Source organism: Hippocampus bargibanti, linkage group LG12, assembly GCF_051943395.1.
Source record: "Hippocampus bargibanti isolate YZ-2025 linkage group LG12, ASM5194339v1, whole genome shotgun sequence".
NCBI lineage: Eukaryota > Metazoa > Chordata > Actinopteri > Syngnathiformes > Syngnathidae > Hippocampus > Hippocampus bargibanti.
The window spans coordinates 1,891,464-1,911,484 of record NC_142745.1 but is presented as its reverse complement, the minus strand read 5'-3'; the positions used below and the strand labels follow the sequence as shown (position 1 = coordinate 1,911,484).

At 42.0% G+C, this 20,021-nt stretch overlaps 1 protein-coding gene across 2 annotated transcripts in view; it reads right to left on the bottom strand.

Moving 5' to 3' along the window:
• The window catches only part of ptpra (protein tyrosine phosphatase receptor type A), a 36,151-nt gene that overhangs the window by 10,330 nt on the left and 5,800 nt on the right, over positions 1 to 20,021 (bottom strand). For both annotated transcript variants that reach the window (XM_089009690.1, XM_089009688.1), the window contains exons 2-21: positions 14,604 to 14,651; positions 14,294 to 14,375; positions 12,543 to 12,971; positions 9,016 to 9,115; positions 8,779 to 8,852; positions 8,299 to 8,435; positions 8,119 to 8,209; positions 6,915 to 6,991; positions 6,751 to 6,787; positions 6,427 to 6,524; positions 5,242 to 5,361; positions 5,003 to 5,169; positions 4,784 to 4,919; positions 4,522 to 4,671; positions 3,715 to 3,808; positions 3,546 to 3,622; positions 3,327 to 3,461; positions 3,080 to 3,205; positions 1,617 to 1,768; positions 158 to 293 (exon numbers count right to left, since the gene is read on the bottom strand). In XM_089009690.1, coding sequence (XP_088865816.1) covers positions 158 to 293; positions 1,617 to 1,768; positions 3,080 to 3,205; positions 3,327 to 3,461; positions 3,546 to 3,622; positions 3,715 to 3,808; positions 4,522 to 4,671; positions 4,784 to 4,919; positions 5,003 to 5,169; positions 5,242 to 5,361; positions 6,427 to 6,524; positions 6,751 to 6,787; positions 6,915 to 6,991; positions 8,119 to 8,209; positions 8,299 to 8,435; positions 8,779 to 8,852; positions 9,016 to 9,115; positions 12,543 to 12,971; positions 14,294 to 14,369 — 2,412 coding nt within the window. In that variant the 5' untranslated portion in view covers positions 14,370 to 14,375; positions 14,604 to 14,651. The remainder of the gene's footprint in view (positions 1 to 157; positions 294 to 1,616; positions 1,769 to 3,079; positions 3,206 to 3,326; positions 3,462 to 3,545; positions 3,623 to 3,714; positions 3,809 to 4,521; positions 4,672 to 4,783; positions 4,920 to 5,002; positions 5,170 to 5,241; positions 5,362 to 6,426; positions 6,525 to 6,750; positions 6,788 to 6,914; positions 6,992 to 8,118; positions 8,210 to 8,298; positions 8,436 to 8,778; positions 8,853 to 9,015; positions 9,116 to 12,542; positions 12,972 to 14,293; positions 14,376 to 14,603; positions 14,652 to 20,021) is intronic.

The window sequence follows — 20,021 nt, the reverse complement described above, 5'->3', positions numbered from 1 at the left end:
GATGCATCCTCAAGCCAAATATACTATCACTTGATTAGAATAACTGGTACAAGAAAGCAATGTAAAAAGACAACAAAAAGATTCCGAAACGATGGGTTCAATTATATTTCAGGAAAAAAACAAAAATCAAATAATAAGCAATATAAACTCTGCTCACCAGTGTCTGCACCATGTGGGGTCTCTGTAATCTGAGGCTCTTGACTGTTTGGAAAACATCCAGAATGCCTTCTGCCTTCACCCTCTCCAGAACCGTGCTCAATGCGCAGAATGTCCCGGTTCGGCCCGCACCAGCACTGGACACACAACGGGAAAAGGAAGTGCGATCATTAGCAAGAAAGCATTAAATCCATTTCAATGTCAAGTATCAGGGATGCATCTGGGATTTTTTTACATGAGCCAGTTACCCCCCTTGTGTCTGAAAAGGGGGCCAAATTCTAAAATGGATGGGGCCCGTTTTAACTCGACTGCCAAAGTTTACTTCAAGGACAACCGACGCCTCGGGACAAGTTGTGTCCATAATTTGTAAAATCACTTCAAATGACTTCTACGGAGCGTATTTTACAAATATTCCACCGCATATAGCTATATTTTACATTTTAAGACTCACGCTGAATATTCAGGAAGTCTTGTTTTTGAGCTGGTGACGATACCTACTGTGACGTCACTAAAGGAACACCCCTGACCGAGAAAGCAACACACATTACATTTTGCGGTACTTTGTTTCGTCTGAAAACTTCATGTCGATCCGCGTTGATGGCGAAATTAGAAGGAAAACACATAAATAACGCAATGGTGAATTGTTGTGTGTTGCACCAAGACTACTGTTTGATACTAGTTGACACAAATTCCCAGTAGACAAATCAGCCCATTTCCAACGGAGCTTGTGCGCCATCTTGTGCATTTTCTGGGACGCTACATTGGAGTCCAGGCGGCTCAAAATGACCCGGAAGGACTACTTTCATCGATTGCAAACATTTATGCTTTCCTCTTCAGAACTATTTGAATCATATTCATAACTGGATGAGTAACAAGAAAGCATCTTCTCCCAATCTGAAGCCATTGTTTTGATTCTCGAGCAAGGCAAGACGTCTTGGCGTGACGTCATGAACAAGGGGGCGGGACCTTGGGAAACTCGCCATCTTCGAGGTCATTTTGAAGTAGCTTTTGGTCACTTTAAGCCATTTTTATTGGTGTTTTGCATTTGACTAAAAATAGCATCCTGCGTGTTTTGGGTATTTTAGATGCTATAAAACGTTTTTCTGATGTCAGTTAGGAAACAAAAAAAAATGGTGTCGGTTGTCCTTTAAGGAGATGGCATGATTCAATAACCACCATACAGTATATAGTGCAGATATCATTTTGCCACCTACCCCCCAAGATTGTGACAGAAATCCGTGAATGTTTGAGTTTCCGTATAATAGGAGAAATTTGTGAATGGCGAACGAGGATATGCAGGATCCACTGTAAACATAACTCTGGCGTCAAGCACTAGCGTACAACACTGTGACACAAATTGTCAATGTGCCACTGCTTGCACAAGGCCAGCACTGAAGGCCAGCAGTCATCAGCAGTGATAAATGATCTGTCAATTGTCATTTGGGTCCAGCAGCTCTTACCTGCAGTGTACTGTGATTGGATGGTTGCCGGATTGTTGTTGCTGCTTCTGCACTGCAGCTATTATATTGATCATGCCTTTACCGTCAGTGGGGATGCCCACTTCTGGCCATCCGTGGAAATGAAATTGACGCACTGCTCGTGCTTTGTTCTCCTGAAAGGAAAGTGAGAAAAGAAATAAGATTATTTGCAGCCGATAAGGTGATTGGTCGGATAGATGCCACAGTGAACGACTGACAATAATTTGAGGGATGTTGGGTAACGGGTGAAATTGAAGGATGAACTGAAAATGCATTAAATTGCAACATCTTTAAAGGACAACCGACATCTGCGGACAAGGTGTGTCCATAATTTGTAAAATGGCCCCAAATGACTTCGACTGTGCGTATTTTAATAAGATTCCACCGCATATAGCTGTATTTTACGTTTTCAGACTGGCGCTGAATATTCCGGAAGTCTTGTTTTTGAGTTGGTGACGAGTCCGTACGTGACGTCACTGAAGGAACGCCCCTGACCGGGAAAAAAAGGACACATTGTAGCAGTCCTTCCATCACGTCAATGCTTGTTTGGTCTGAAAACCTCGTGTTGCACCAGAAGAGGACGTCCAGGCTCCATGGAAGGAATTTATCAGCCTGTGGAAACGGGTTGATTAATTCCTCACAGGAGCTCGGTGGCCATTTTCTGCCTCTTTTTGGGTGAGATATTTCCCCCCAATGTTGCCTCAAAATGGCACGGAATAAATTCTTTCATCAATTGCAAACATGTATGCTTTCCTCTTCAGAACTATTTGAATCATATTCATAACTGGATGTGTAACAAGAAAGCATCTTCTCCGAATCTGAAGCCATTGTTTTGATTCTCCAGCAATTCAAGACGTCTTGGCGTGACGTCATGAACTGGGGGCGGGACTTTCTGAAAGTCCTCAATTCACAGCTCAATTTGTTGCAGTTTTAGCACACTTTAAGTCATTTTTATTGATGTTTTGCATTTGACTAAAAATATCATCCTGCGTGTTTTGGGTATTTTAGATGCTATAAAAGTTTTTCTGATGTCAGTTAGGAAACAAAAAAGTGACGTCGTTTGTCCTTTAAAATATGAAGAAAAATGTCTGCCAGCAGTCACAGGCGGATGTAGTTCAAGGATCTACCACTAGATGGCAACAAATACAATTAACTTGCACATACCCAGTTGCCACTCAGAGAAGAATAAAAGCTTGGTGATCAATTAAACGCCTCCAGAATTCGCATTAAGAACGAGTGTGTGAGAAATTCATCATTATTTCCGGATAGGTGTCTATATCTATTTATGATAGAGTGATTGATGGATGGATGGATTAATAGATAGATCGATTTTGGAGGAACATATGTTGCAGGACGCCATCATAAAGAATGAAAAGTAGCTAGCTAGTTATCTACTTTTAGCTAGCTAGCTATCTAGATAGAGCTAGATAGATATTTGTATTTACCCTGTTGTTGGTAACCAGAAGGTCACGCACTGTGTAGCTCTCACTCTCTTCCTCCCTTTTAAGTTCAATGGAGATGTCCCCGTAGACGACGGCGCCATCACTGGGCCAATACTGAGCACACTTTTCCTGCAGGAACAAAAAACGCCATTAAAATCTCCCAGGAGAGTATTTTGGGTTATGGTTGCGTCAGATAGATGCGCCTGCCGGGCACATTCTGGAATAATCCAATTTGGGCAGTTCCACAAACCTGCCCTCTCTCCTCCAGCTCAGTGAGCATGACGATTGAGCAGCTTCTCCATTCCCAGATCATCCTCCAGAAGTCCTCGATAGTGTGCTGCAGAGGGCCTTGGCTTGCCATGTACGAGTCTTTCTGCCGATAGCCCTGCAAAGTGTGAGTGATGGAGAGAGAAGCTTAAATGGAAGAAGAAAAAAAAAACGAACGAGAAAGAGGCGCTTTTGAACTGACATCAATGAAAGACGCATTGACGTAGTCGGTGTTCTCCTCTCCTCGTTTGACTGGAATGATCACGCGGTTGAACTCATCTGTGAAAAGAGGAAGACGCCATTTTTGGGTTAAGCGGCCGTCGGTCCAGATCGCACTCATGACGAGGCGTGAAGCATTCGGCTTCGCTCACATGGAATGATCTGGAGCACTCTGTTCTTCTTCATGTTAGCGGGCAGATTGCCCGTTCTCATCTTGTCATTTTGGATTTTGATGGATGTCAGTTTCTAAAAGTCGTCAGAAAACACGTTTGGTTGAAATTAAGCTGCCACACTCAAGAGAGAGTCTGTCTGTCATCTTTAGCTCATTCACTGCCATTCCCGAATGTATTCGGGAATTGAAAATATGAAGTGGAGCGCCATTCCCAAATACGTTCAGGTTTAGTTTTGATTGCGGGGGTTCCGATAAAGCGCTGGTCAGGGCTCTGGCAATGTTTTTTCCCTTCCACGATAGGGCAGCATTTGCCCTTTGTCCATGTTAGCACTTTGTTACACCTTCAGCTGTTGTTAAATCGCCATATAAATCAATATGTATGTATTGTATTTTGTACAGCTGCCTCCATTTCAAGCTCACATAACTCCAGACCCATATAACTTATGAATTAACTACAGTAAAGTCTCGTTATATCGATATCGGTTATATCGATAGTACCGCTTATTACGATACTATTTCTATGAACGCAAGGAGAAAATTACATGCGCGCAGGGTCGGATATATCGATAGTCCCGGTTATATCGATCTTTTTTCGGACTCCCGAGAATATCGATATAACGAGACTTTACTGTATTTCTTTCTGATTGAAGAAGAGAGTCTAAGGTTTCTTATGCTGCATAGAATGTTTATGTAGTCCTGAAACTCAATATTCTGTGGGTCAATTTGAGTGGACACATTTTTTTCACATCGGAATGAATGGGTGAATGAAAACAAACATATAAACAACCTTGAATTCAGCTTCCAAACCGCTGCAACCAGCTCCTGGTGAAGGGGCGTAGAGTTTAGCCAGGTGGGACTCCAAAGAGGTCACCTCTAGCTCGGTGTCGCCATACAAATAGTGCTCTAACAACGCTTGGAAGATGAACACGTACTGCATCTGCGAGTTGGAAGACCGAGAGGAAGAGTTGTCAATACGCACATCATAAAATCCAAACGCTGAAGATACAGACAAAAGTCGCGAGGTTCTTTTGGTCCAGATGCTGTCTTACATCAGTCTGGACCATCTGACATCGCTGTGCTCGAATCCTGGTGACAAAGCCGAAGACGTCCACCTTTCTCTCGGTGTTCATCATGTCCAACATGGCATCGATTACAATGAATGTACCTGTTCTTCCTACTCCCGCACTACCACGGAAGTGAAAAGAAGAAACCTCTCGTGAATTATAACGCCATGGCGACGGAGACAACTCTATTCGTCCGATACTTACCTACAGTGGACCACAATGGGTCCGGCGTACTGAGGGTTGTACGTTTTGACTTTCTTGAGAAACTTCAGCATTCCAATGGGGGTGAAAGGAACGCCGAAATCCGGCCAACTCGTGAAATGGAACTGAGTGACAAGCCTTTGAGGCTTTTTGCCTGATACATCTCCAACCTGAGAAACAATCAAGCCCGTAAATTCACTTTATCGTCAGAAGAACATCTAGATTGTTTGATTACTCTTTACCTGCTGGATGCAAAACTTGCGGATGGTGTAATCTACCAGGACCATTGTGTCTTCCACAGAAACGCGGATGTTGCCGTATGTCCAACAGCCCTGGTCCGGCCAGTACTGGGCACACTTACACTAAAACACAGACGTAAAAATGCACATTGCAGCGTTTACAAAAGTGTCAAATGCCCTTGGGGAACAAACAGAAATTAATGTTAAAAAAAATCAAAATTAAAGGACAACTGACACCATTTTTTTGTTTCCGAGCTGACATCAGAAAAACGTTTTATAGCATCTAAAATACCCAAAACACGCAGGCTGATATTTTTAGTCAAATGCAAAACACCAATAAGAATGACTTAAAGTGTCCAAAAACTACTTCAAAATGAAACAGGAAATGGCCAGTTTCAGAAGGTCCCGCCCCCTTGTTTGGGACGTCACGCCAAGACGTCTTTACCTTGCTCTAGAATCAAAACAATGGCTTCAGATTCGGAGAAGATGCTTTCTTGTTACTCATCCACTTATGAATATCATTCAAATAGTTCTGAAGAGGAAAGCATAAATGTTTGCAATCGATTAAAGGAGTCCTTGCGTGTCATTTTGAGGCGTCTGTACTGCAATGTAGCATCCCAGAAATTGCACAAGATGGCGCCCAAGCTCCGTTGGAAATGGGCTGATTTGTCTGCTGGGAATTTGTGTCAACTAGTATCAAATAGTAGTGTTGATGCAAATCACAACGATTCACCATCGTGTTATTTATGTTTTTTTTCCTTCTAATTTCGCCATCAACACATGAAGTTTTCAGACCAAACAAAGTACCGCAAAATGCATTGTGTGTCGCTTTCTCGGTCAGGGGCGTTCCATCCGTGACGTCACGTCGGGAATCGTCACCAACTCGAAAACAAGACTTCCTGAATATTCAGCGCAAGTCTTAAAAGGTAAAATATAACTATATGCGGTGGAATCTTTGTAAAATACGCTCTGTAGAAGTCATTTGAAGCCATTTTACAAATTATGGACACAACTTGTCCGGAGGCATCGGTTGTCCTTTAAATGACACATTAAAAAAAGATGTAATAATTTGGAATGGGGCACATGTTAAAAACAAAGGATCATATGGAAATATTATACAGCAGTACAAAGATGGCACTAAAATATGACACTTGGGACTTGTGGATTGTGGACAAATTGCTCGCTTACCTCTTTCCTCTCCTTCAGATTGGTCACCATCACTATGGTGGCCGTGTTCTGCTCCCAGATCATACGCCAATAGTCATTTACCGTTTCCTCCTTCGGTCCTGAGAGGAACAAAGAAATGAACAAAGTCTTGGATCACCTTTTGTGGCGCTATAAATTAATTTTCAGTGATATACAATACAATACAATACAATACAATACAATACAATACAATACATATTGTGTAACAAAGTGCTCAACATGGACAACTATCATATACAGAAAATAAAGCAGTCACAAAGATAGTAGAAAGCACCAGGGAGTAAAACTAAGAACAAGTCATGTTACCTTGAGCTGCAACAAACTTATTCTTCTCCTGGTAACCCTGCATAAAAAGTAGGCGGAAATGAGGGAACAAAAAAAAAAAAAAAAAAAAGAGTGGGGTGGTGGTGGTGAATTATTATACAGTCAGAGCATCGCAAAAGCAATTACAATTGCAGTGTTGTACTCACATTTATAAAGGAGGCATTGATGAAGTCAGAGTCTGGAACTCCTTCCAGAGATGAAAGATGCACCCTGGAGTGATCATCTAAGGAATGAGAAAAAGTTTGAAAAACAAATTCCCATATACAGTGGGACCTTGGCTTACAAACTTAATTGGTTCCCAGACAGAGTGTGTAAGGCGTAAAGTGTGTATCCCCAAAATTAATTTCCCATAGGAAACCATTAAAATGAGAATAATCCGTTCCCAGGTCCCCATAAAACATAATTTTCTACTTTCTAATTTTCTAAGCCTTAAAACTGCAGAAACTATACCTTATTTTATGTATAACAAATGTGTTATAGTAGTATGATTAAAGAAATAAACTGTACTGTACAATAAATTCATTTTATTTACCTTTGTGATGGTCGTTAATGGCTTGATGGAATGGAGTGTCCGGTTTCCTCAGCATTAAACACTTGATGAGGAACATAGCTTTCTTCTTTCACCATCTTGCGGAATGATCCCTTGTAGGTGTTTTCTCTGCAATAATTTTACCTTGTTCTTCATCAATTGTGTTCTATTTAGCTGGGTTGCTAGCTTTTTGCATCAAGTGTACAGATGGCTTGTGCGGGTTATTTGTGGAGCCTGATTGATGGGATATTTTAACCTTCCAGTCTACACTCTGCTTTTGAACTGAAGTTGAAATGGGTCCAAATGTCACTGTTTTCTATCCATTTTCTCACTGTTTCACTTTTGTTTGTTTTCTGTCATCTCCCTTTCGTGTGTGTGTTTTCTCACTTTCGCTCTGTCTGCCTGTCTCTTTAATGTATAACCTCACTGCTGGGTTCTTGACCAATCACGTGGCTTTAACTGAAGACGCCATTTTGTTTTTTGGAGAACGGCCTCATTTTCTCTCTGTCTGTAACCCCATCCCCCACTGCTGCGTTCTTGACCAATCACGTGGCTTTAACCAAAGACTGGGGGCGGGGAATAGAGGACAAAAACAGTGGCCACCATTTTCCTGTTAGGAGAACGGGCTCGTTCGCCAACGACACATCACTCATTGTGGCGCTCCGTGTGTATCCCGAAAAATAGTTTGTATGCCAAGGTAAAATGTTCATAAATGTAACGTTCATAAACCGAAAGGTTCGTAAGTCAAGGGGTTTGTCAACCGAGGTTTCACTGTATGTCAAAGGGCCAGACAGTGTCACTGAGTTCAGTGGTTTGCTTACATGGCAGGATGTTGACATATCTGTTCTTTTCTTTATTCTCTTCCTTGGATGCGGCGTCACACGTTGCCTGAATGGGGCAGACTGGAAGAGCCTGAAGATATAAAAAAATGTATTTGTGTGAGATGGCAGAAATGAGGAAAAATGTACGACGCTACAGGTGTTTGGACATGTTGGTCGTACATTAAACTCCTCCCTGAATAACTTGTTGTCATCAGCCATGCGACGATTCATTTCTTCCTCAAGCTTGTCGACGGGAAGGGGTGGGTACTTCCTGTTTGTGCTGGGCGAACGGGCCAATAGCGGCACACTCTGGAGTTCTGCAACGCCGGGGAAGGAAGTAAAGGAGAGAGAAATAAAGAGACGAGAGATGAAAAATGGTCAAATAAATTTGTCTTTGGGGATGAGTAGCATTGTTTAGTTGCGCGATTTTGTCAACACCACCAGAAGGCGATGTGACTTAACATTGGTTCCGTGTTGGCACACAACAAAGGCCTTCTGCCAACGGTCGATGAAATGTTATCAGAGATGCTGATCAATCAAATGTTACCATAAGCAACGCAGGCTAACAAGATGCATCAAGCTAACATACGAAGTTTGTAGTCACATGAGGTAATAAACAGTACGTCGAACATCATGCAGACGGACGCAGAATCGCATTACCTGTATCATCTGATCTTCCGTTGGTCAATCTGAAGGAGTTGGAATGGCTTCCCGCCTGCTTGTATTTTTTAAACCTGTCAGTCAACACAAAACAAAAATGGTGACGCACCCTTCAAGTGATAGCAACTCATTACACAGTCATGGCTTGTTGACCGTCAGCAATTGCCACGGAGACGGCAGCATTTTTGAGAGCCACCAGAGGTCTCAGACGAGAGAATCTTTTGCGATTTTACAAACCTGAGCATGTAGAGGATGATGATGATGAAGATAATAACCAACAAGGAAGACAGGGCCACCATCACCGCTATGATTGGCATGTCATCAGAGGGGTTGTTATCTTGGGGAGGGGAAGAAAAAAAGAGGAACGGGTCAACTCTTCCATTCAGTATGATCGGACGGCAGGATCGCTAGCGTAACATATACGCTTAAAGGACAATCGACGTCTCCGGACAAGCTGTGTCCATAATTTGTAAAATCACTTCAAATGACTTCTACTGAGCGTATTTTACAAAGATTCCACCGCATATAGCTATATTTTACCTTTTAAGACTCGCGCTGAATATTCAGGAAGTCTTGTTTTCGAGTTTCCAAACGTGACGTCACGTCAGGAACGCCCCTGACCGAGAAGGCGACATACAATGCATTTTGGGTCCTTTGTTTGGTCTGAAAACTTCTTGTTGATCGTGTTGATGGCGAAATTAGAAGGAAAACACATAAATAATGCGATGGTGAATCGTTGTGTGTTGCATCAAGATAACACATAAATAAGATAACACATAAGCCCATTTCCGACGGAGCTTGGGCACCATCTTGTGCATTTTCTGGGTACTACATTGCTGTCATGACAGCTCGAATTGATACGGAAGGATTTCTTTAATCGATTGTAAACATGTATGCTTTCCTCTTCAGAACTATTTGAATCATATTCATAACTGGATGAGTAACAAGAAAGCATCTTCTCTCCGTGAGCCCATCGTTTTGTTTCTTGAGCAAGGCAAGACGACTTGGCGTGACATCACGAACTGGGGGCGGGGCTTTCTGAAAATCCCCAGTTTCGAGCTGATTTGTGGTAGATTTTGGACACTTTAAGTCATTTTTATTGGTGCTTTGCATTTGACTAAAAATATCAGCCTGCGTGTTTTGGGTATATTAGATGCTCTAAAACGTTTTTCTGATGTCAGTTAGGAAACAAAAACATGTTGTCGGTTGTCCTTTAAGCCACAACAAAAGAAGAGACAATTCTCTAGACGAATGTATGGGAGTGCTGACAATGCACTGACAAAATTGTCCACTCAATATTCAAGAAGGATCTTCGAACTCCACGCGCGTGAGAGAATGGACCATTTGACCCGGGCTATGTTACATTTTTCACGTACAATTCCCAGCTCTTTTCAGCGTTTTCCCCTCCTCTGACAATGTGCGCAGTGAGGAAAAGAAAAGCACAGCAGGCTGTAAGCATCATGCGGACCTGACACAGCCTTCGGGCATTTAATAGGCTCTGTGAGTATTCCACAAAAGGCTCTCAGACAGCCAGAGGGTGACAATGGGAGACGTTATGAAATGCAGATGAGCCCCAAAGCGATCACAAAATGTCATACAATGAAAGCCGCAAATCAACATTGGATATGCCAGGAATTGTTGCGTGAGGAAAGAAGCATCCTTTCAACTGCAGTTCCGATGGGCTGCGCTGCGTTTCTTATGGATGATCAGTTCAATGGAGGCCTGTCACGGCAGGATATTTTCAGGACTGTTACAATGTCTAAAAGCGGATGATCTAAAATATTAAAGGTCGCCTCTTGACCAGAAAGCTTGCTTGGCCTTTCGCTTGTGGCTTCTTTTGACAGACTCCATATAGACACTTAGAAAAGAACATTGTGGCTCAGCAGCAAATTTATTTATTTATTTATCAATATATTTATATGTTTATATATATTTATGTATATAAATGTATTCATGTCAATCTATCCATCCATCTATCTATCTATCTAGCCATCTCTATAGCTAGCTAGCTATCTTGCTGCTAGCTATAGAGCAGATCGCTAGCTATCTCGCTGCTCTAGCTAATTAACTAGCTGCTCTAGCTAGCTGGCTTTCTAGCTATCTATCTAGCTGGCTTTCTAGATATCTAGCTAGCTAGCTTTCTAGCTATCCATCGATCTAGCTTTCTAGCTATCTATCTATCTAGCTTTCTAGCTATCCATCAAGCTAGCTTTCTATCTATCTATCTATCTATCTAGCTTTCTCGCTATCCAATCGGTGAGAAACACGTCCGCCTTAGTCATTTCAAAATGGAATTGTAACTAGAGAGCATAAGACCCTGTAATATAGCAGCCATCATGAGGAACTATTTGAACACAAATACACATGCTGACACACATGATGTCTGAATCACTTGACAGCAACAATGACAGCTAATTTGAGTATTAGCAACATCTTCTATTCATCCGTGAATACGGCGAAACCCACGTCACGGTGAAATGCTTTTCCACTGGAGAAAAATGAGTCACTTCCTCATCGGTCACATGAGAAAACAGAGTATTATCTTGCTTCTCCGCAGACCTCTGGTCGACTGAGATAGACTGTCAATGCCGGATACGGAATCTGTTGATGCATATGTTCCTGTATGACTTTTGAGGACATTTCGGCAAGCAAGCATTAACATCTATCAAGAGAATGGGGTGTTACTTTAACCAGTGAGGGTCCCCAGACTATTTAGAGAACATCCACATAGAAATTATTTTTGGGAGACAGACTGCATCACAATATTTGTCTTTCCTCTCGTATCATGGTTTGATCACAAAGAACATAGCATGTCAGAGCCGAGTCAGATGTGAAGCTAATTAGCCAAATCAGACCACTGGGCTGAACCCAGAGGATTTGGTGTTTAATGTAACGTCATGTACTTGTTGATAGTCATCGCATAACATTAAAGGACAACCCACACCAAGTTGTGTCCATAATTTGTAAAATCACTTCAAATGACTTCTACTGAGGGTATTTTACAAAGATTCCACCGCATGTAGCGATATTTTACGTTTTAAGACTCACGCTGAATATTCAGTAAGTCTTGTTTTTGAGTTGATGACGATGCCTGACGTGACGTCACGGCAGGAACGCCCCTGACCGAGAAAGCGACACACAATGCATTTTGGGTACTTTGTTTGGTCTGAAAACATCGTGTTGCTCCGTGTTGATGGCGAAAATAGAAGGACAAACATAACGAAGCCATTGTTTTGTGTCTGGAGTATCCTGGCGTGATGTCACGAACAAGGGGGCGGGACCTTCTGAAACTCGCCATTTCCGAGCTTATTTTGAAGCAGTTTTGGGACACTAAGTAATTTTTCTTGGTGTTTTGCATTTGACTAAAAATATCAGCCTGCGTGTTTTGGTTATTTTAGATGCTATAAAACGTTTTTCTGATGTCAGTTAGGAAACAAAAAATGGTGTTGGTTGTCCTTTAAAGGTTACATTTTTATGTCAATCAGAGCAGACCTTTGGCGAAAATTGATGTGATCTGCAAAATCAGTTTTTAGAAAATACAGTAAAAGACTTTATTGATTTTTGCAACATTGCCCGATAGCAGCAGCGGGATAAGACAGCCAAGGTCAAAGGTCAAAATGAGTACATCCGATGAATGGAATTTTAGACAGCATGTGACCCAAGATCCCCAAAGCGACATATCGGTACACATAGAGAAATATGATGTGAGGATTACTGCTATCTGTGGTGTAGGACGTATAACAAGGAAACGAGTAACAACTCACCATGCGGGCTACCGTCTGGAGTGTAATCCAGGTCATGTTCTGTAGTGGTCTCTGTCTCCATGTCATCGTCGTCAATATATGTTTCGGGAGTAGGGGTCTCTGGAATGGGCGGTGTTGTCCCATTTTCACTTCCCACTGAGGTGGTAGGAGCCGGGGTCTCTGGGATGGGTGCTAGCAAAGGGCCACGAGTTGGAGTTTGAGGTTGGGGAGGAGGAATTGGCGCCAACCTTATGGTGGCATTGGGACCTTCAACTTGGACATCCTCGGCACCAGCCGGGCTTGCTATTGTTGTTGTCGTGATTGTCGTTAGGGTGGCTTCAAGGGGCAATGTGGCGGGTGGGAATGTGGGGGGTAGTGTGGGCGCCACTGTGATGTTGATGACAGGAGCCGTGGGGGGTTGGGTTGATTTTGCAGTAATATTTGGAGCACCTAGAGAATAACGAGAGGATAAGTTAAGCACAACAAAGTGGCTTTATCTAAATTCTTTCTAAGAAGTTAATACCGTGTTTCAGATACAGACTACCCACTTAAGATGTCTTCTCGTGCAATTTAAGACCTACTTAACTGAGTCAGATCATTATCCTTTACTGACTGGGAAATTCCAGTGTTTCCCAGGTGTATCGTGGTTTATTTCTTTGCACCTTACAGATTGATGAAAAGGTTTCTTCAGCCGTCATCTGGACTTCTTTGAAGGTGTCGGACGTTTCGCTTCTTATCCAAGATGCTTCGTCAGGGAACTAAAGTCTTACTAGTAGTTTCGGCCCTATATATATATATCCCTACTGTCCAAACGTGGCGGTGCCGGACTCTGCTATGAAAGGTCCCTGCTCTCAGGTTGGGGGAGCAGAGGACTGCTCCCTACGCCTCCACTGATTACTTCATCCTGATTACTTCTATTGTCCTGCCTGAGTATGAGGTCTACGACTGACCTGATTGCCCCATTTGCTCTGGTATCACCTCATCAGCATAACTAAGCCTATGTTGCCTAAGCAGTCTGTTGTACGAACGATCCAAATTGAACCTCACCCCACCATGGCGGTTTTATGAAAATAGCTTCTTTTACTCCCCTTTCAAAGTATCTTTTTTCTTTTGCTAAGATTTTAACCTCATTGTCGACAAATGAGTGGTTGCTAGCTTTTAGGTGCATATGTACTGCCGATTGAGGCCCACTAGTATTATCCCTGCGATGTTGATAGTCTTTTTTTTTTGGGACAATTTTAGTTTCCCCAATGTATTGCTCTTTACAATTTTCATTTTTACACAAAATTGTAAAGTCCTCTGCTCCCCCCCAACCTGAGAGAAGGGACTAATCATAGCAGAGTCTGGCACCGCCACGTCTGGACAGTAGGGATATATATGTATATAAGGCTGGAACTACCAGTAGTTCGCTGACGAAGCATCTTGGATAAGAAGCGAAACGTCCGACACCTTCAAAGAAGTACAGATGACAGCTGAAGAAACCTTTTCATTGTACGACTGAAAGCTTAAACAGACGCACCTTACAGATTGTTATGTAAAAGAGGAAAAAGTTGTTCCATATCTTCATGCATTTTTGTGCTTTCAAAAACAAGGGCTGAATATTGGGGAAGCCTTAGAAAGCATTAGGGCTTTTACATTGAAAACGTCTCAGCTTATAACATTTTCTAGTTAAGACATTTCTTCCGGAATCAATTAATTTCGCCAGTAGGGATACCACTATAAATTTTAGACTACTGTATGAAAATTGAAATGTACTGTACAAATGCTCTTACTTGTGACCAGGACATGATCTTGGGTTGAGACCCTGAGGGCGAGACCTAGCAACAGGAGCAAGGGACACGCACCCATTCTGCCCTACATCAACAACATAAAGAAATGAAACATTTTCATAATGAAGAACATTTCAGGGAAAATAAATTCAACTATATTCTTAAAATACAAAATTATATCATCCAGTATTTGGTGATGAACCGCACACACTAAAATGCGTTATTTACATGGTGTATGATTCTGAATATCCCATTGTTATGCTTTATCACGTTTTGGTTTTCAAAAATAAATCCAAGATTAGCCCGGGTTTACCTGAAAAAAACGAAGTTGAGATCAGTCACTCATTCGCACAGCAGTTTTCTGGAACACAAGAGAGGACAAAGTGTTAGCAGAGAATCTATTCCATCTTTTTAGACATAAACTTGCTCTTCTTCAAGATAAGGAACATCTCAAGTAGTCAGTCTTGTTTGTATGCACTCATGAGTATCCATTAAAGGACAACCGACACCATTTTTTTTGTTTCCTAACTGACATCAGAAAAACGTTTTATAGCATCTAAAATACCCAAAACACGCAGGCTGATATTTTTAGTCAAATGCAAAACACCAATAAAAATGACTTAAAGTGTCCCGAAACTACTTCAAAATGACGAGTTTCAGAAGGTCCCGCCCCCTTGTTCGTGATGACACGCCAAGACGTCTTGCCTTGCTCGAGAATCAAAACAATGGCTTCAGATTCGGAGAAGATGCTTTCTTGTTACTCATCCAGTTATGAATATGATTCAAATAGTTCTGAAGAGGAAAGCATAAATGTTTGTAATTGAATAAAGGAGTCCTCCCATATCAATTTAAGCAGTCAATGACAACAATGTAGTACCCAGAAAATGCAGAAGATGGCGCCCAAGCTCCGTTGGAAATGAGCTGATTTGTCTGCTGGGAATTTGTGTCAACTAGTCTCAAATTGTAGTCTTGGTGCAACACACAACGATTCACCATGGCGTTATTTATGTGTTTTCCTTCTAATTTCGCCATCAACACGGATCAACAGCAAGTTTTCAGACCAAACAAAGTACCCAAAATGCATTGTGTGTCGCTTTCCCGGCCAGGGGCGTTCCTGACGTGACGTCACGTCAGGAATCGTCACCAACTCGAAAACAAGACTTCCTGAATATCCGTCTAAGGAATTAATCAGCCCGTTTCCACAGGCTGATTAATTCCTTACACGGAGCTTTGTCGCCCTCTTCTGTCTCTTTTTGGTGCAACACAAAGTTTTCAGACCAAAGAAGTACAGCAAAATGCATTGACGTGGTGGAAGTAGTGCTGCAATGTCTTTTTTTTCGGTCAGGGGCGTTCCAAACGTGACGTCACTTCAGGAATCGTCACCAACTCGAAAACAAGACTTCCCGAATATCCAGCGCGAGTCTTAAAAGGTAAAATATAGCTATATGCAGTGGAATCTTTGTAAAATACGCTCAGTAGAAGTCATTTGAAGTGATTTTACAAATTATGGACACAAATTGTCTGGAGGCGTCAGTTGTCCTTTAAACACTTTACAAGTTATGTGACTCGACAAAGAGCTTGGCAGCTCGGAATGAGAATCCCTCTGCACCTCACAAACCGAGTTGAATCCGAGTCAGCTGGCAACAATTCTGCTAACATCGCTTTGACTGTTAAATTTGACATTCTTATATACAACTGATAGCGGAGAATCAACAGTGACCCCTTACTCAAAGTTGCTCGGTTTTTAAGAAGAAAAAAAAAAAAACGCCAAAATCATTGTCAGCTAAGACTGACGAGCTGCTGCACGGCTTTTAGGCATGTTGCGGCTTGACTCTGGTGCAAATATTTGTATTGGTGACATCAACTCAGCATACAAATATTGGTCATTGACCCGCCAAACTAGCATTGTTGTCACTTTAATATTTCTTTTGTGAAAGTGTTTGAGGCTCTGGTGACGGTGGCTGACGGCCACAAGGATTTGGAGAAAGCATGACTATCGCTGGGCGGGAGGGCACACAAACTGTAATCCTGGATCCCAATCGAGACCATGGCCCCTTTGAAAGAGCTGTGATAATCCAAGGCTCTAATCTCATGATTTTGACCCGGGAATAATCCAGTCCATCTGCTTGTTTACAGATACTTGAGCGAGCCAAAAACCGAAAAACATCCTGCGCAAATCGGATGCTTTAAATGGAATATGATTGACTAAGTGGGTAAAGAATAAATTGGGTGTTTAAAAACAGAAATACGGCTATTTTTGTGCTATTTTCATATTCTGAATGGCCATAGGGAGGGAGATGGCGGCCATATTCATTTATTCTTTCCTAGCGTCATCACAGTGTACCCTTTTGTATGCGTTTTGGTCTTTTGCCTAAAATCTGAAAACGTTCTTTTCATCGATTTTGATAACATGATTTTTGGTCCATCGATATTGATCAACAACTTGGCAAAGTACAACTGATGTTTTAAAAACATATCGGCTGCTAACAACATTACTATTTAAGTGCATTGTTTTGAACTGAATAAACAACTAAACCATTGACAAATCATGTTGATTTTTCAAAAAGTTTCAATTCTTTATTGCTGGCTACATCAAGGAGAATATTAAAGGGACACTGTAACAAAAAGTACCTATTTTTATTCTTATTTAAAGGACAACCGACACCATTTTTTTTGTTTCCGAACTGGCATCGCAAAAAAAGTTTTATAGCATCTAAAATACCCAAAACACACAGGCCGATATTTTTAGTCAAATGCAAAACACCAATAAAAATGACTTAAAGTGTGCTAAAACTGCAACAAAATGAACTGCGAATTGGACATTTTCAGAAAGTCCCGCCCCCAGTTCGTGATGTCACGCAAAGACGTCTTGCATTGCTCGAGAATCAAAACAATGGCTTCAGATTCGGAGAAGATGCTTTCTTGTTACTCATCCAGTTATGAATATGATTCAAATACAGTAAAGTCTCGTTATATCGATATTCAAGGGAGTCCGAAAAAATATCGATATAACCGGGACTCTCGATATATCCGATATCGATATAACGAGACTTTACTGTAGTTCTGAAGAGGAAAGCATACATGTTTGCAATCGATTAAAGGAGTCCTCCCATATCAATTCGAGCCGTAAATGACACCAACCCAGAAAATGCACAAGATGGCGCCCAAGCGCCGTTGATAATGGTGTGATTTGTCTCCTGGGAATTTGTGTCAGCTAGTATAAAATAGTAGTCTTGCTGCAACACACAACGATTCACCATTGTGTTACTTATGTGTTTTCCTTCTAATTTTGCCATCAACACGGATCAACACGAAGTTTTAAGACCAAACAAAGTACCCAAAATGCATTGTGTGTCACTTTGTCGGTCAGGGGCGTTCCTTCAGTGACGTCACGTAAGGAATCGTCACCAACTCAAAAACAAGACTTCCTGAGTATTCAGCACGAGTCTTAAAACGTAAAATATAGCTATATGTGGTGGAATCTTTGTAAAATACGCTCAGTAGAAGTCATTTGAAGCTATTTTACAAATTATGGACACAACTTGTCCGGAGGTGTCGGTTGTACTTTAATGGGGTGGTCGAAACAGTACAGCAACATTTTCACTGCCATGATAATTTTCTTTGTCTCGACACACCCTGTAAAAGGCAGATAACACCGAGAAAATCCTGTATTTTTTTTGCACATTGTGACCAAAAACACTTGAAAGCCGTTTCCTGCGCACCAGTCGGCACTGCTGTGCAGAACCCGATACCTCGTATCCAAGTGAGGCGAGTCCGCCCACAACCAACTAATGAAGACAGCTGCTTCGTTGCCTGTAGCCAAGTGCAGACCTCATAGGAGTGAAATCACGTAAGGGTGCAAAGGGCCGAACTGTTCGCATGCCATTTCATTCTTGCAGTTAAAACAACCCTTTTACGTACAATATAAAACAAATCCCAATTGACACCTTTGGGAAAACCAAAGGAAAACTCTCAATGAAAAGGTTTCTTCAGCCGTCGTCTGTACTTCTTTGAAGGTGTCGGACGTTTTGCTTCTTATCCAAGAAGCTTCGTCAGCCAACTAAAGTCTTACTGGTAGTTTCGGCCCAATATACAGTAAAGTCTCGTTATATCGATATTCAAGGGAGTCCGAAAAAATATCGATATAACGGGGACTATCGATATATCCAACCCTGTTTGCATGTAATTTTCTCCGTGCGTGCATAGAAATAGTATCGATATAACCGGGACTATCGATATATCCGATATCGATATAACGAGACTTTACTGTATATCCCTACTGTCAGTGGAGCTGCAGGGATTACTCCTCTGCTCCGCCCAACCTGAGGGACCAATCATAGCAGAGTCTGGCACCGCCACGTTTGGACAGTAGGGATATATATATAGGGCTGAAACTACCAGTAAGACTTTAGTTTGCTGACGAAGCTTCTTGGATAAGAAACGAAATGTCAGACACCTTCAAAGAAGTACAGATGACAGCTGAAGAAACTTTTTCATCGATGGACCATTTCTGTACGACAGAGCTGACACAGATGCAAAGGAAAACTCGGTATTGATTTCATATGCTTCGCCATCTCTGTCAAATCTTGTCATTAGCATACGATGCATAGATTAATGAAATGCTCTTCGGGGGAATAGGCGCTCCGATGGACCAGTGGTTAGCGCGTTGACCAGAGGTCGTGGGTTCGATCCAAACTCAGAATTGTGTGGAGTGTGCATGTTCTCCACGGGCCCGAGTGGGTTATCTCTAGGTACTCCGGTTTACTCCCCCATTCCAAAAACATTGGACCGGATTGAACATTCTAAATTACGCCAAGGTGTAAAGGTGAGCACGGATGGTTGTTCGTCTCTATGTACCATGCGATTAACTGGCAACAAGTTCAGGGTGTCCCCCACCTACTCCCCGAAGATGGCTTAGATAGCTTCCAACACCGCCCCACCCCTCGACGATAAAATCATGATCTTTGAGTTTGATCAAAATGAAACCTTTTCAAGCATCTGCTTTTACTTTGAAAACAAAGACCAACGCTTTGGCTTCCAGGGGGATTTTGTATTAATCCGCTGCTGGAGAAAACAAGTGATCTTTGAAATCCAAACAAAAAAAAAAAAACGATTTTATCCAATAGTCCAAACAAATGAATGAATACGGCTTGAAATGTAAACAAAATTTGGAGGAGGTGTGAAGACGAGTGGGTACGCTGCAGCTCGTGCGATGTGCGAGGACTGTGCTAACTCTGCTCGCTGGTACGTTTTCGAGGAAATACGCACAACGGTTCCATTCAACCCCACGTCCGTCGCTTTGGAGAGAACGCCTCACAAGTGATAGTGGGGAAGTTTTCTCGTCCAAATAGTTTTACATTGCAAAGCGAACAACCAAGTCGTGGATTCCAATCATCTGCGCGCTACGTGGTACGCTAAGGCACACTTGACTTCCCACAATCACTTTTTGATTACGTCTTTTAAAGGACAACCGACACCATTTTTTTGTTTCCTAACTGACATCAGAAAAACGTTTTATAGCATCTAAAATAGCCAAAACACGCAGGCTGATATTTTTAGTCAAATGTAAAACACCAATAAAAATGACTTCAAGTGTCTAAAAAGTACTTCAATTTGAAACCGCAAGTGGCCAGTTTCAGAAGGTCCCGCCCCCTTGTTTGTGGTGTCACGCCGAGACGTCTTGCCTTGCTCGAGAATCAAAACAATGGCTTCAGATTCAAAGAACATGCTT